This window comes from Podarcis erhardii (genome assembly GCF_964252035.2).
Source record: "Podarcis erhardii genome assembly, chromosome: 2".
NCBI classification, from domain to species: Eukaryota; Metazoa; Chordata; class Lepidosauria; order Squamata; family Lacertidae; genus Podarcis; species Podarcis erhardii.
The window spans coordinates 119563012-119577724 of NC_138498.1; the positions used below are offsets into that span (position 1 = coordinate 119563012).

At 45.6% G+C, this 14713-nt stretch overlaps 1 protein-coding gene across 1 annotated transcript; it reads left to right on the plus strand.

Annotated features, from left to right (window-relative positions):
* Positions 1-1450: 1450 nt before the first annotated feature.
* On the plus strand, positions 1451-14000 carry LOC309337314 (vomeronasal type-2 receptor 26-like). The gene is made up of 7 exons (XM_081854094.1): positions 1451-1885; positions 2132-2423; positions 2836-3642; positions 4144-4371; positions 11118-11244; positions 12283-13349; positions 13696-14000. The coding sequence occupies exons 1-6, from the start codon at positions 1671-1673 to the stop codon at positions 13179-13181; spliced, it is 2568 nt and encodes an 855-aa protein (XP_081710220.1). The 5' UTR covers positions 1451-1670; the 3' UTR covers positions 13182-13349; positions 13696-14000.
* Positions 14001-14713: the final 713 nt, after the last annotated feature.

Sequence of the window (14713 nt, forward strand, 5' to 3'; positions counted from 1 at the left end):
ACCACAGGTTGTTGTTGGAATTAAAAAATAATCTGGATCCCAGATAGTATTTTTCTGAGGGCTGCAGTAAATTCCACAAACATTATTATTATCATTATTTATTGAATTTATATACCAACCTATACCGGGGGGTCTCAGGGCAGTTCACAGAACAAAATCAAAGTATAACTATGAAACCACAAAATACATACTCAAAAAACAATGCCCCAATAATCCTCCCCCCCCCCCCACTGCATAGGCAAGCATTTTCCTCTCACTGCAATTCCAGCTAACCATGTGTGTGGTGAGAAAAAGGTCCAAAAGCATCCTCGTCAAGGTTCCCTTAGCTCACTTGTGATGCGGAAGAGATAGATAATTGACAGTAGACCTCTTAAAGCTGCTTAAGACGTTGTCAACTGAATTGCTAAAGTGCAAAATGTACTTAGCTAAATTAGAAGAAAAGGGACATTAAACTATTTTGGCACGTGAGTTTTGATGAGGATCAAAAGTACAAGACTAGGAGAAAACTTAGTACATGGAAGGACATGACTGAAACTTGATATTAGGTAGTCAGAAACGAGCTAAGCCAGACACCTCAGTTGGATTTTATTCTTATTCTTATTCTTATTATTTTATTTATTAAATTTCTATAGCGCCCATCAGCCACAGATGTCAGGGTGGTTCACAACATAAAAATACAATATAAAAAAGACAAAATACATAATAAAAAAGAACACAAACTAACCAATAATCCCTCCACCAGCAGACATTTAAAAGGGCATCGGATGTCAATGAGCCAAAGGCCTGGTTAAAAAGGAACGTTTTCACTTGGTACAATGAAGGTACCAGCTGAACCTCCCTGGATTGCAGGGTCTCCAGTCCCACAAGAAAGCACCCTTGATGTCAGGGGTGCCAACTTGAATAAAATATTGTGGGGACCCAGGTAAGCCATGCCCCACATAAATGATCACATGATGCAGTGCGCACACACCATTTGGATGGGAATACCCATCAACTTTGTAGGGTCCAGCCCTACTGGAAGGAATTATATTTTATTTTGTTTCAGCTGCTTACTGAGACACATTTAAAAGGCTATCACATGACTGCCAGGATCAGAGGCTGCATATTTCTGAATGCCAGTTGCTGGAATCAACTCCAGGAAAGAGCTGTTGCCATCAACCTGGGTTGGCCACTGGGTGCAACAGGATACTGGATTGGAATAAGCTTTGAACAGAACCAGCAGTAGGAGCCTTCTAACGCTCTTGTCAGCAGCAAAGTTCGTGCCAAACTCCCACACCACGTGACCCATGTCAAACTTGGGGGCACCGACTTTGTTTCCTCACAACCATGTTTATCTCCAATTCTGCTCCTGCCCCTCAAGCCACACAGAAACTTCAGGTTTTTGCAGAGATGAATGTCCTTCCCCTAATAATTATCAAAATCATCATGATTTAATCTGCCTTCTTCCTGAGGGAGAGGTTGATTCACAGAAGATCACCTGTGTCAGAGACAGACTGAGTCAAGACTGAGAGTAAGAGGGGTGGGATACATCTGTGTGAGGTTTAATGGCTCTGAAGCTATAGCTGACCACCACCCATATTGGTTAAATAGCAGTTTTTTGGCTTCTTCTGATGTAGCTGGCTATGGGGGAGAGAGGAACACTCACAAGAGAGGTGTAGCAGTCAGTCAGAATGAGATCCCAGATGCTGATGCTGCTCATTTTGCTTGATTCCTGTGGAAACCTGAAGGCAAAATGCCCCTTGAATCCAATCCGGGAAGGAATCAAAGCACAGAATTATTTCCAGAGTGGCGACTTCCTCATTGGTGGGATAATATCTCCAAATTTGTTTGGTCTACAACTTCCATACATCTTTTCACAGCCCCCATTAACCAGGTTTAAGGACGAGTAAGTAATTATATGCAGAAGGATGTCATGTTTTTCTACTGCACCCCAATGGCTCCTGTTTACTAGGGAAATAGTCTCCATTTTAGGGGTGAGTGGGTTGCATGTTCCCAGACGTGATCTATTTTTACCTTCTGTGCTGCTGTGTTGCTTGCCGAAGAACACAAGTGTATAAATGAGCCTGATCATGATTTATTTTCATTAAAAGGTGAATGGTTTGACACTTTTTATTTGATTGATTTCATACAGATTGCAATTTAGGTTCTACTGGCACATCTTGTCCTTCTTGTTCACCATCCAAGAGATCAACCGGGATCCCAGGCTCTTACCCAACATCACCCTGGGCTACAGCCTCTATGAGAACTATTACAATGCAAGGATCACTTCTGATGCCATGCTAGACCTGCTTGCAGGTGGGGAAAGCAATATTCCAAACTATCGCTGTGGAAAATGGAATCATATCTTGGCTGTTCTTGAAGGAGCCAATTCCATCATCTCCAAAGTGATTTCAACCACGTCAGGCATGTACAAAATCCCACAGGTATGAAGGGTGGGGCATGGAGGGACACAAAAGAGGTTCAGCAGCAAAATAAATTCACTTCATCGTCAGCAAAAAGAGGCATCAAAGAGGGAGAAAATCCTGAGCTATGTTAAGCTAGATAGCTCAGTTGGTTAGAGTGTGGTGCTGCCAATGTCAAGGTTGCAGGCTTGATCCCCGTATGGGACAGCTGCATTGCAGGGGGGAGGACAAGATGACCCTCAGGGTCGCTTCCAACTCTATGATTCTATGACTCTTCAACACAGAGACTTTGCTAGTTTTGCAACTGCCCAAAGTTTCAAAATAAAACTATCAGCCCAGGCCAGCATAATATTTGTTACGTATTTAATATTTCAGGCTAATCCTGTACTTTGCTCTGAAAATGAAACACTATTCTTTTTCTTCCCCACTCCAGATCAGTTATGGCTTTGTATCTGGGGTTGTTGATGAGAACACCAAAGTTCCTTTTGTCTACCGCATGGTCCCCAATGAAGAAGTTCAGTACCTGGGGATTGTAAAGTTGCTCCAGCATTTTGGATGGACATGGATCGGTCTCTTTGCTCCAGACAGTGAGAATGGAGAAAGGTTTTTGAGTGCCTTGACATCTCTGATGGCCAGCAATGGAATTTGTGTTGCCTTTTCAGTAAGAATACCAGAAAATAATGAACCTAAGATGTTCACACAAAGTGAATTTATTGCCCTATGGAGACAAACCAATGTATTCCTTTACTATGTACACATTCAGACGGCACTGGGTTTCATCATGACACTCCAACAAGAACTCGAGAAAAAAATTGGGCCAAAAGTATGGCTCACAACAGCTTTTCAAGACATTGACACAAATTTGTCTTTTGGTTCCAAGTACTTGAAGTATATCCATGGTTCATTCTCCTTTGTAATGAAGACCAAAATAAGGAGCAAACGTGACTGCTGTAAAAAAGAGTCTTATCTTAATCTTTTTCGGCAAAAAGCATTTAGTTGTTCAAACTCAAAGCACGTCCTCAGTGTGAGAGGCTGGACAAGATGCAGAGATGTGGAGAATCCGGAGATGCCGTTTGAAGAGGAGCTGCAGAGTGTTCTGTCTCAAGACAGCCACAGAACATACTTCAGTCTCCAAATCATGGCACATGCTTTAAATGTTGCCTGTTCATCTAGATCAAAGCAGATGTTGATGGCGGGTGGAGGATACCAGTTGACATGTCAAAGGCTACAGCCATGGCAGGTATTTCCTTTGCCTTTCAAGAAATTGAAGTTCTTTCTACCAGCTCTACAATAATCATTCTCATTGATTTAGACACAAATGTAACAGTGAGGAAAAGGTTTTTGTTTTATTTATTTAAATTTAGATTCTATCTTTAGGCTCCAGCTGGAAAATATATATATATAAAATGTGTATTTCATAAAATATCAAGGTGGTCTACTGCAATAAAAAACATAAGACCATATAATAAAACCATAAGTAGCCAAAACAAGTTAAAAGCAGACGTCCCTCCACCTGGAAGGTGTCTGTTTAGTCTTGCCAGTAGGAGAAGTTGTGGCACAACAGGAGTTTTGAGTTACAAGGAAGCAGGGATGAGGCATCTAAAATGCTTTCTAAGTTCGGGTGTTTAGTCCTCCCTAAATTCTAACGAGGCCAGGTATGCCAGGACTTGGGAGTTCAAAGGGAGAAGGGATGAGATCTCCAAAATGCTTTGAAATGCTGGTGTTTTCCCTGTCATTCCAGCTTCACCCTTTCTTAAGAGAAACCCAGTTGTTGAACACTTCCATGGGCAGACTGTATTTGGGTGAGAATGGGGAGCTGCCAATCATGTTTGATATTGAGAATTGGGTGGTGCTTCCCAATGAGTCTTGTGTTAGAGTGAAAATTGGGAGTATAGAGAGAGAGGCATCCACTGACTTCAAGCTCGCCATTAACCCAGAAGCTATTGTGTGGCCCAAGTGGTTCAACCGGGTAAGAGCCCCTATATTCCTCATGATACACATGAAGATCTAGTATTCTGTTGAATATTTCCAAGAGGATTTCAAGTATAATCTTTTGGAAGTTTGACTGATGCTTTCATTATAATTAATTAAGTAAATTATTAAATGTGTATAATACTTTTCAAATGCAGATACACACACACAAACATGTATGTATTTGTGTTTATTTGTATGTATGTATGTAATTTTTTCATATATTGTGGGAGCCTTTTTTGTGGAACCTGATTGAGCTGCACAATATGGTCCATGGCAAATCCAGCAACAGAAAAATTCCTGTGGTCCCCACCTTCCCTGGATGCCCTAAGCACGTGCTTATTCTGCTTAATGGTTAATCCAGCCCGGCCCTGCGAGATCTCATGAGAACATCGCAGAGCCCACGCAAGAGCATCCTGGAGCCCAGTGAGCAAAACAGAGAGCTTGGGAGTAAGGCCTGCTTGGCATGCCAGCTCCGGAAGGTCAGGGTGGTTGTGCAGGAGCCGTTCCAAGGGGCTCATTCGAGTACAGTGGAATTTTGGTTCTGGAACTTAATCTATTATAGAAGTCTGCTCAGCTCCCCAAACTGTTCGAAAACCATAGAACGGCTTCCAATTGGCTGCAGGAGCTTCCTGCACTCAACTGAAAGCCATGTCAGACGTTGGGCTTCCGAAAAATGTTCACAAACCGGAACACTTGCTTCCAGGATTGCAGCGATCAGTAGCTGATTTCTTTGGGAGCCAAGCCATTCAGGAACCAAGGTACCACTGTATATACATTTTTGCATATACTACTCCTTCCCCGGAATGTAACCCCTGCATAAGATGTGATCATACTCTATGTTTAAATACTGCTCTTCATCAGAGTGTTTTATTGCTGCTGTTCTGGGATGGGATTTTTCTTTTCTTTTGTTTCTGCATCTTTTCCCCTGTGCCTAGAGAACTTGTTGGGTTGTTTCCAAACTCTATGAATCAACTCCATTGACACAAATACTCGTGGAAACAAATACTTCCCCTGTTGTGTATTGAGTCAAAGGATTTTATATCTGTATTATTACTGTCTGTATTGCATTAGGGTAAAGTAACTGCCTTTTGGTTCCAGAGGGTACAGCTACTATTGGTTCATTTAAGCTGCTGTATTTGGATCCTCTGTCTTATTGGTTGCCTCCAAAAGGCAGGACTGTGATTGCCTGATATTGTTCCCTCCAAAATTGTATCCTTTCTAGCTGGTTCCCTGTCCCTATAAATGTAGCTCTCCCCTCCTCAAGTCTCAGTCTTGTTACTATAATAAAGAAGTGTTACTAGAGAACTGTCTCCAGCATATTATGTCAAGAGAGCTGAAATCACAAACCCCACGTCACAACAACTGGCGACAAAGGTGGGATCCGGAATGCTGAGGAGCGGTTAAACGCAGCCCTGCCTCAGAGTCCGGATTGTAGCCAAGAACAAGACTCACTGGCCAGCTGAGAAGACGACCCTGCCCACAGGACAATGGAGAGTCCAAGGGTATTGGAGCCCTTCCAGCCATCAGAGCCCCACACGTGGGAAGACTACGTCGAACGCTTCGAGTTCTTCGCAGAGGCTCAAGGAATCACCGATGCCAGCAAAAGAAGGGCCACATTCCTGAGCTACTGTGGGCCTGAGACCTTCGAGCTGGCCAAGGCATTGCTTGCCCCAGTGAAGCTAAGTGAGACATCTCTCAAAGATATTCTTGCCTGCCTAACAAGTCATTTAGTGCCTACTGAGACCAAGATGGCCCGGCGGATGGAGTTTCATAAGAGGCAGCAGCGTGCTGGGGAGTCTGTATCTGCATTTCTAGCGGAACTGCGGAAGCTCGCTCAGCACTGCGACTTCCAAGATCTGGAAGAGACTCTCCTGGATCGGTTTGTCGGTGGTCTGAGCAGCAAGAAAGCCAGAAGGCGCATCGTGGCTAAAGAAGAGGTTACCCTTGCTTCAGCCTTGAAGGAGGCCACCGCCACAGAGAATTATGAAAGAGAGGAGCTTGATGCCAGTCGCAGGGCCCCTAAGCCACAGATAGAAGTTGCGCATGCCATGGACGAGCTAGAGGCTACTCCGAGCCAGAGCCCAGTCCGTGGGGTCGAGTCAGTGCGTCAGGCCTGCACAGTGCACAAAGATCACCGAGGCAGGTGCCCTGGTTGTGGCGGAATCCATGAGTGGAAGAGTTGTCGTTTCTGGGATGCTATGTGCCGGACGTGCGGAAAGACAGGTCACATCGCCAGGGTCTGTAGATCGGTGGCGTTGGGAGCGACAGGAGCACCTAGACTGGAGCATCGCAGATCGGCCACAGCAAACCATGTTCTAAAGGACTGCCACTACGTAACGGAGATCAACGGGAGGGTCGTGCAGTTTCCGGCGCAAGGCAAGACACACGTCAAGGTGAAGATTGAGGGTCAGCTGTGTGACATGGAGGTGGACTCCGGATCTGGATTCACCATCGTGTCGGACCAGACCGCGAGGACATTCTTCCCCAGGGGTAAGTTGCCCCCTCTGGAACCCTTCCCGGCAACTTTGCAGTCATACTCAGCGGGCCGCATCCATGTCATGGGAATGTGTGCCGTGAGAGTACAGTTCCGGGACAAACAGGTGGTACTCAAACTGGTGATTGCGAAGGGCAGTCGCCCCAGTCTCCTGGGCACTGACTGGTTCCCCGCCCTGGGACTGAGTATATCAGGGCTTAATTCAATCCAAACCTGCCCCGAGATGAGCGAGGCATTATACAAAGAATTTGCTGGTCTCTTTAATGGAAAACTGGGTTGTTATAAAGGGCCCCCAGTTGACTTCGAATTGGACCCTGGGGTGGCCCCAATCCGACTCAAACCAAGGCGAGTGCCATTTGCACTGCAACCCAAGATTGAAGCAGAGCTGGATAAATTGGTCAAGCAGGGAGTTCTCTCACCCGTGGACTCCGCTAAGTGGGAGACTCCAATCGTCACGCCCCTTAAAGCAAATGGGGAAGTCAGGATCTGTGCTGATTACAAATGTACTATCAATAAGGCACTCAGGGGAAACTCATACCCCATTCTAGTCGTATCACATCTGTTGGCTAAACTGGCTGGGGGCAAGGTGTTCGCCAAACTTGACCTGGCACAAGCTTACCAACAGCTGCCAGTAACCCCACAATCAGCAGAAGCACAGACTATTGTCACACATAAAGGGGCGTTCAGAGTTAACAGATTACAATTTGGAGTTTGTGTGGCCCCAGGGATTTTTCAAGGGCTCATGGAACGCCTGTTAAGAGGTCTGCCGGGGGTCTTGCCATTTTTTGATGACGTTTTGATTGCTGGAAAAGACCCACAGGAACTGGTTGCGCGTGTCCGTGCAGTGTTGCTCAAGTTCAAGGAGGTGGGGTTGCAACTAAAAAAAGAGAAATGCAGTTTTGGGGTGCCAACTGTGGAATTCTTGGGGTTTAAAATTGATGCATCAGGCATCCACCCCACAGATGCTAAGGTTAAGGCCATCATCGAGGCACCACGACCACAGAACAAGACGGAGTTGCAGTCATTCCTGGGACTTATTAACTTTTATCATTCGTTCTTACCCCAGAAAGCTTCGGTAGCTGAACCATTACATAGACTGTTGCAGAAAAAGAATGTGTGGCGATGGGGGCAGGAGCAGCAGAAGGCTTTTGACTCCTTGCGAGGAATGCTGAGTAGCAAGAGCGTCCTTGCTCATTATGATGAATCGAAGCTGCTGGTCCTGGCATGTGATGCCTCTCAATATGGCCTGGGGGCGGTGCTGAGTCATAGGGAACCGGATGGGTCGGAAAAGCCCATCTCTTTCTATTCCCGTACGTTGTCGCCCACGGAGCGCAACTATGCTCAAATTGACAAAGAGGCGCTTGCAATTGTGGCAGGAATCAAAAAGTTCCATGATTATGTGTACGGTTGCCATTTCTCCATTGAAACGGACCACAAACCACTGTTGGGGTTGTTCAACCCAAACAAACAAACGCCACAAATTCTCTCCCCCAGAATGTTGCGTTGGTCTATATTCCTGAACGGGTTCCAGTACACCTTGACCCATGTGCCGGGGAAACGGTTGTGCCACGCTGATGCGCTGAGTCGATTGCCCCTGCCTGGCGGGAGCAATGAGGATCCTGCTCCAGCGGAGCACATAATGATGCTGGAAACACTTCCGGGGGCTCCTGTAACGGCTACTGATATTGCTGAGAAAACGAGGAAAGATGCTGTTCTCTCCCGTGTGCTCACTTGGGTGGGGAGGGGGTGGCCAGGTGGTCCGCATGAAGACAAATTCAGGCCTTATGCGACAAGGCAGCACGAGTTATCCATGCATAAGTGTTGTCTCCTGTGGGGCGATAGGGTGATCATCCCAGCACTACTGAGAAACAGGGTTCTTGAGACGCTTCACATGGGACACCCGGGAATGGTCAGGATGAAATCACTAGCCCGATGTTATGTGTGGTGGCCTGGAATGGACCAGAACATAGAACAATGGGTACGAACATGCAAGGCATGCCAAGAGGTGCGGCCAGAAGTGGCCAGAGCACCAGTTCACTGGTGGGAGCAGTCCAGATCTCCCTGGAGCCGGCTGCACTTAGATTTTGCTGGGCCATTCCAGGGGAAGGTTTTTTTGGTTATCGTTGATGCATATTCCAAATGGTTAGAAGTGGCGGTGGTCCCTAGCATGGCATCAGCTGCTGTAATCAAGGTGTTGAGGCAGCTGTTTGCAACCCACGGGTTACCTGAGACCATTGTATCAGATAATGGGGCAGCTTTTGTATCCCAAGAATTCAGGGCATTCTTGGCTGATAACTTCATAAGAGGGGTCACATCCGCGCCCTTTCACCCATCCTCCAATGGGCAGGCGGAGCGCATGGTAAGAACAGCCAAAAAATCCATTGCGCGCTTAATGGAGGGTAACTGGTCAGCTCGCATCGCGCGAATGTTATTTTTGCAGCATGCGACGCCGTGTACTGCGACGGGCAAGTCACCAGCTGAGCTGCTCTTGGGTAGAAGATTGGTAACGGTGCTGGATTATGTCCACCTGGATAAAATGCCAAACCGTAATTCAAGAGCAACCCCCCAGGCTGAGACTGACACAACAAGGTACTTCGCCCCTGAAGATCTGGTCTGGGTGAGGAACTATTCACGAGGTTCGCGGTGGGTGGCTGGTGTGGTCACCCGGGCTAGTGGACCTGTGTCCTATTATGTGACCTTGGAAAATGGGCAAGTTTGGAAGAGACATATAGATCAGCTGAGGCGCCGGGCGCTCAGCAGGGAGGAGTCTGATAATTCATCCCTGACTAATGACGCAGAGCTGCAAGATCAGAGTGAAAATGGCCCAGAGGTGCAATCACCAGGGGCTTCAGCAAATGAACCAGGGTCTGCTAGTCCTCAGGATGACGAGGTACAGGTAGGGGACCCTGAGATGTCTGGGACTCCATCTGTTCCTGACGAAACCCCTATAGCAGCCCCCCTACCACAGGTGACACCCAATCCAGAACCGGCAACACCTGTTGTCAGGAGATCAAGTAGAAGTTGTAGGACCCCACAGTACCTGAGAGATTACGTCTGCTGTGCTCACTAGGGGGGGAGGGGTGTTGTGTATTGAGTCAAAGGATTTTATATCTGTATTATTACTGTCTGTATTGCATTAGGGTAAAGTAACTGCCTTTTGGTTCCAGAGGGTACAGCTACTATTGGTTCATTTAAGCTGCTGTATTTGGATCCTCTGTCTTATTGGTTGCCTCCAAAAGGCAGGACTGTGATTGCCTGATATTGTTCCCTCCAAAATTGTATCCTTTCTAGCTGGTTCCCTGTCGCTATAAATGTAGCTCTCCCCTCCTCAAGTCTCAGTCTTGTTGCTATAATAAAGAAGTGTTACTAGAGAACTGTCTCCAGCATATTATGTCAAGAGAGCTGAAATCACAAACCCCACGTCACAACATCCCCTGTATGTACTTTCTTTTCTATTATTATTATTAGACTGTGCCTCAGTCCAGTAGTTCAAAGACCTATGTATTAATACTCTTTTCAGTACATTTCCGAGCACAATTCAAAGTGTTGGTGCTGACCTTTAAAGCCCTAAACCGCCTCAGCCCAGTATATCTGAAGGAGCGTCTCCACCCCCATCGTTCAGCCCAGACACTGAGGTCCAGCTCCGAGGGCCTTCTGGCGGTTCCCTCCCTGCAAGAAATGAGGTTACAGGGAACAAGGCAGAGGGCCTTCTCGGTAGTGGTGCCTGCCCAGTGGAACGCCCACCCATCAGATGTCAAGGAAATAAACAACTACCTGACTTTTATATGAAATCTGAAGGTAGAACTGTTTAGGGATGTTCCTAATGATTGATATTTTAATGTATTCCTAATGTTTTGTTGGAAGCGTAGCTGGGGAAACCTAGCCAGTTGGGTGGGGTATAAATAAATTAGTATTGTTATTGTTTTAAAAGCAAACACAGTAGGGAGGCTTCCATTCTACATCAAGCATAGGAGCCAACTCTTAGGAGCTGTGGGGGCTTTGGCCCCCACAATAAAATATTTGAGGGGGCTGGGGCCCCATAAAGTTGATGGGCATCGATTATGTGTTGTGCGGCTTACCTGGGCCCCCACAATATTTTATTCAAGTTGTCACCCCTGATATCAAGGGTGCTTCCTTGTGGGACTGGAGACCCTGCTGGGTTCTTTCCAGACTCTCTGAGTGAGTTCCATATGCACAAATATTGCTGACACTTCCCCTTTAATGTGTCATCTTTTCTTTATGGCTAGACTGTGCCTCACGCCCGGTGTACCAAAAGGTGTCGCCCAGGATATGCCAAGGTGGTTCAAGAAGACAAGCTGGTTTGCTGCTACGCTTGTGTTCCGTGTGCGGAAGGGACCATATCTATACGGGAAGGTGGGTGATGCCACAGGAGATGGAATTTGTTGGGAGAATATGAATAGGGCAACATATCAGTCAGAAATTTTCTGTGGAGATTCTAAAGACATATTTGGATGCATTTTTTATTCCCCTTCCAGGAAGTTATTTGAAAGAAATGACTTGCAGGAAGCAATCTCTGGGATGCAAAATGGGTTCGGCCTGCCCTGCCCATAAGGCACAGCTTTGGTTATTTTATAGCAAGCCTTCTCAGATCAGACAACCAGAACCACCCTCACAAAAGTGAATTAAAAAAATGTCTTTAAAATAAACATGAAATAGTGAAAATTGCAATTCATTTAAAAGAGAGAAAGCATGATGCACAACAATAATAAAAATTAGGTGAACATTCCATTCCATTCCATTGTAGAACAATTAAAAATTATGGGATTTCAGCAGGAAGTTATTGGATATCCCAGGCAATCAGTATGAGAATAGATGTAGCAGCTTGGAAGAGAGGAGTTCAAGGATATTAAAAATAAATAAATTATAAGTTGTGTGTCCTTGTTTCTCAGTTTGATCCTTTTACATGGTTTGTATGTTTTGGGGTATTTTATTCATTGTGACTTGCTGTTTTTCATTGATTATAGATTAATAATTCTTTATTGTACATGATATGTGTAAGCTGTTTATCATTTGTTGATATTAAATTTTACTGTTTACTATTCCTGAGTATTTTTATTGAATATTATTGAATATTGCTTTATTTGATATGTTGTTTATTTTAAAGTTATGCTTTATTATGAATTGTGTGTGTGTATTATGTCTGTGATCTTTGCTGCCTATTTTGTTGTTTCTTCAGCTTGTAACCCTCCTTCTGCATAGCAATATAGAAAGGCAGTATACAAATTAAAAGTGAAATGAAATATGGAAATAAAGTAGTGTACGGCCCGAAAACTATCGTGTAATGAAATTCACATGCTCATTTTCTGATATCTCCCATGTGAGTGCATTTCTTGACATGTAATAAAATATGTCTGTAAGCAAAGCCAAAGCCATTCCTTTTCTCCTCCTCAGATGCAGAGCGTTGCACCAAATGTCCAGAAGAACAATATCCAAACAAGGACCGAGATCACTGCATTCCGAGGATTATTTCCTTCCTATCATATAAACAATATTTGGGGATTCTCCTGACTTCTTTGGCTCTCTTCCTGTCCTTAACCACAGGCTTTGTTGTAGGGATCTTCATTAAATACAGGGAAACTCCCATAGTCAAAGCCAACAACAGGGACCTCTCCTACATCCTCCTTGTCTCCCTCCTGCTGTCCTTCTTGTCCTCCTTCCTCTTCCTTGGCCGTCCCAGGAAAGTCACCTGCCTCCTTCGACAAACGGCCTTCAGCACCATCTTCTCAGTTGCTGTATCTTCTTTGCTGTCCAAAACCATCATGGTGGTGCTGGCCTTCCTGGCCACAAAGCCAGGGAACAGGGTGAGGAGATGGTTAGGGAAAAGTCTGGCCAACTCCATTGTCCTTTCCTGCTCCAGTGTCCAAATGGTCATCTGCATCATTTGGCTGGGCATCTCTCCCCCATTCCCAGACTCTGACAAGCATTCCCAGGCTGGAGAGATCACCCTGCAATGCAATGAAGGGTCTGTTGCCATGTTTTATGCTGCCTTGGGTTACATGGGCTTCCTGGCTGCCATCTGCTTCACGTTGGCTTTCATGGCCAGGAAGCTGCCTGGGGCCTTCAATGAAGCCAAGCTGATTACCTTCAGCATGCTGGTCTTCTGCAGCGTTTGGGTCTCCTTTGTGCCCACTTACCTGAGCACAAAGGGGAAATACATGGTAGCCGTGCAGATCTTCTCTATTTTGGCTTCTAGTGCTGGGCTTCTGGGCTGCATCTTCATTCCCAAATGCTACATTCTTGTGCTGAGGCCTGATCTGAACACAAAGGAACACCTGGCCACAAAAAACTAAATTGTTGCCTGATTCTTAACATATTTATAACCGTTTTCCACCACAGTAGCAATGAAACAAACAGAGTTGCCTTGGGAATGAATGCATCTCCTTAGATAAAGTTTGCTCCTCATTTTTCATTCATCTTGAATGGTGAAAGGGAATCATTGTATCACATGCCTGGAGAGTGTCTGGATATACAGTGGTGCCCCGCAAGACGAATGCCTCGCAAGAAGAAATACCCGCTAGACGAAAGGGTTTTCCGTTTTTCGAGGCGCTTCGCAAGATGAATTTCCCTATGGGCTTGCTTTGCAAGACGAAAACGTCTTGCGAGTCTTGTGATTTTTTTCGCTCCCCCCCTTTTTCTAAGCCGCTAAGCCGCTAATAGCCGCTTAGCCGCTAAGCCGCTAAGCCTTTAATAGCCGCTAAGCCGCTAATAGCGCTAATCCACTAAGCCGCTAATAGGGGTGCTTCGCAAGACAAAAAAACCGCTAGACGAAGAGACTTGCGGAACGGATTTATTTCGTCTTGCGAGCCACCACTGTGCAACATTTAGGGATAACCCTACCTGTAGAGTTACACGGAGTGCAGCTTCCCTCTTCAAACATAATTATCGTTCTCTACCGTATCCAGTTTGTACTTTGACATGACCCACCTTCCTTTCTTCCTGAGTTCATAACCTAAGCCTTAATAATAACTTAGTGTAACTTGAAATTCTGATTCTAGTATTAAAAACAGCAACTGAAAAACGGAATCTCACTTGAGTGTATTAATGCTTGAATGAACCTTCTTAAGGCCCTTGGAGTTGGACCTAAGTATCTGGTCTGGACGATGGGTGTGGAGACGCTTCTTTAGATATACAGGGCCAATGTCATTTAGGGTTTTCAAGGTCGGCATCAACAAATGAATGTGACATCACGAGAGAACGAGAGAACACAATAGCTGGAGCCAGAGACAATGATGGAGAAGAACCACCACTTGTAAGGCAGGTGAGTGGTGGTGGCATGAAGGCAGGTTGAGATTGGTGGGGTAGTCCCCACTCACCCCCATGGAGCAGACCTCTCACTTATTTGCCCTGAGCTTCTGGAGAAGGGCAGGGTGCATCCTTTTTGTCTCCCTCTCCTATATAGCACCAGCACTCATAGACATCCAGTGAATCTGAAGGTTGGGAGATTGAGAGCAAACAAAATATTGATTCATGCAGTACATAGTTACTTCCCCCAAATGCCAGTCGCTGGTGACCTGTGCCTGGCAAGGCCCATTGCTTTCATGCCCTGCTTGTGAGCTTCTCAGCAATGTCTGATTGGCCACTGTGTTGCAGGACTAGATGGGAGTTTGGAGTAACCCAGCAGGGCTGTTCTTAGCAAAGTTGAAGCCAAACTCATCCCCGAAATGCAAGTGACGTATGTTGCAGTTTGAAGCCACATCTGTGATTTGGTGTAAACATATTTTCCACCAGCTCTGTCAGTGCCCCTTGAACCATGTAGAGATCCCAAGAACTTTCTTTTCCTTATAATTATAAAAATGATAGTTGTTTATTCCTCCCAAAGCTC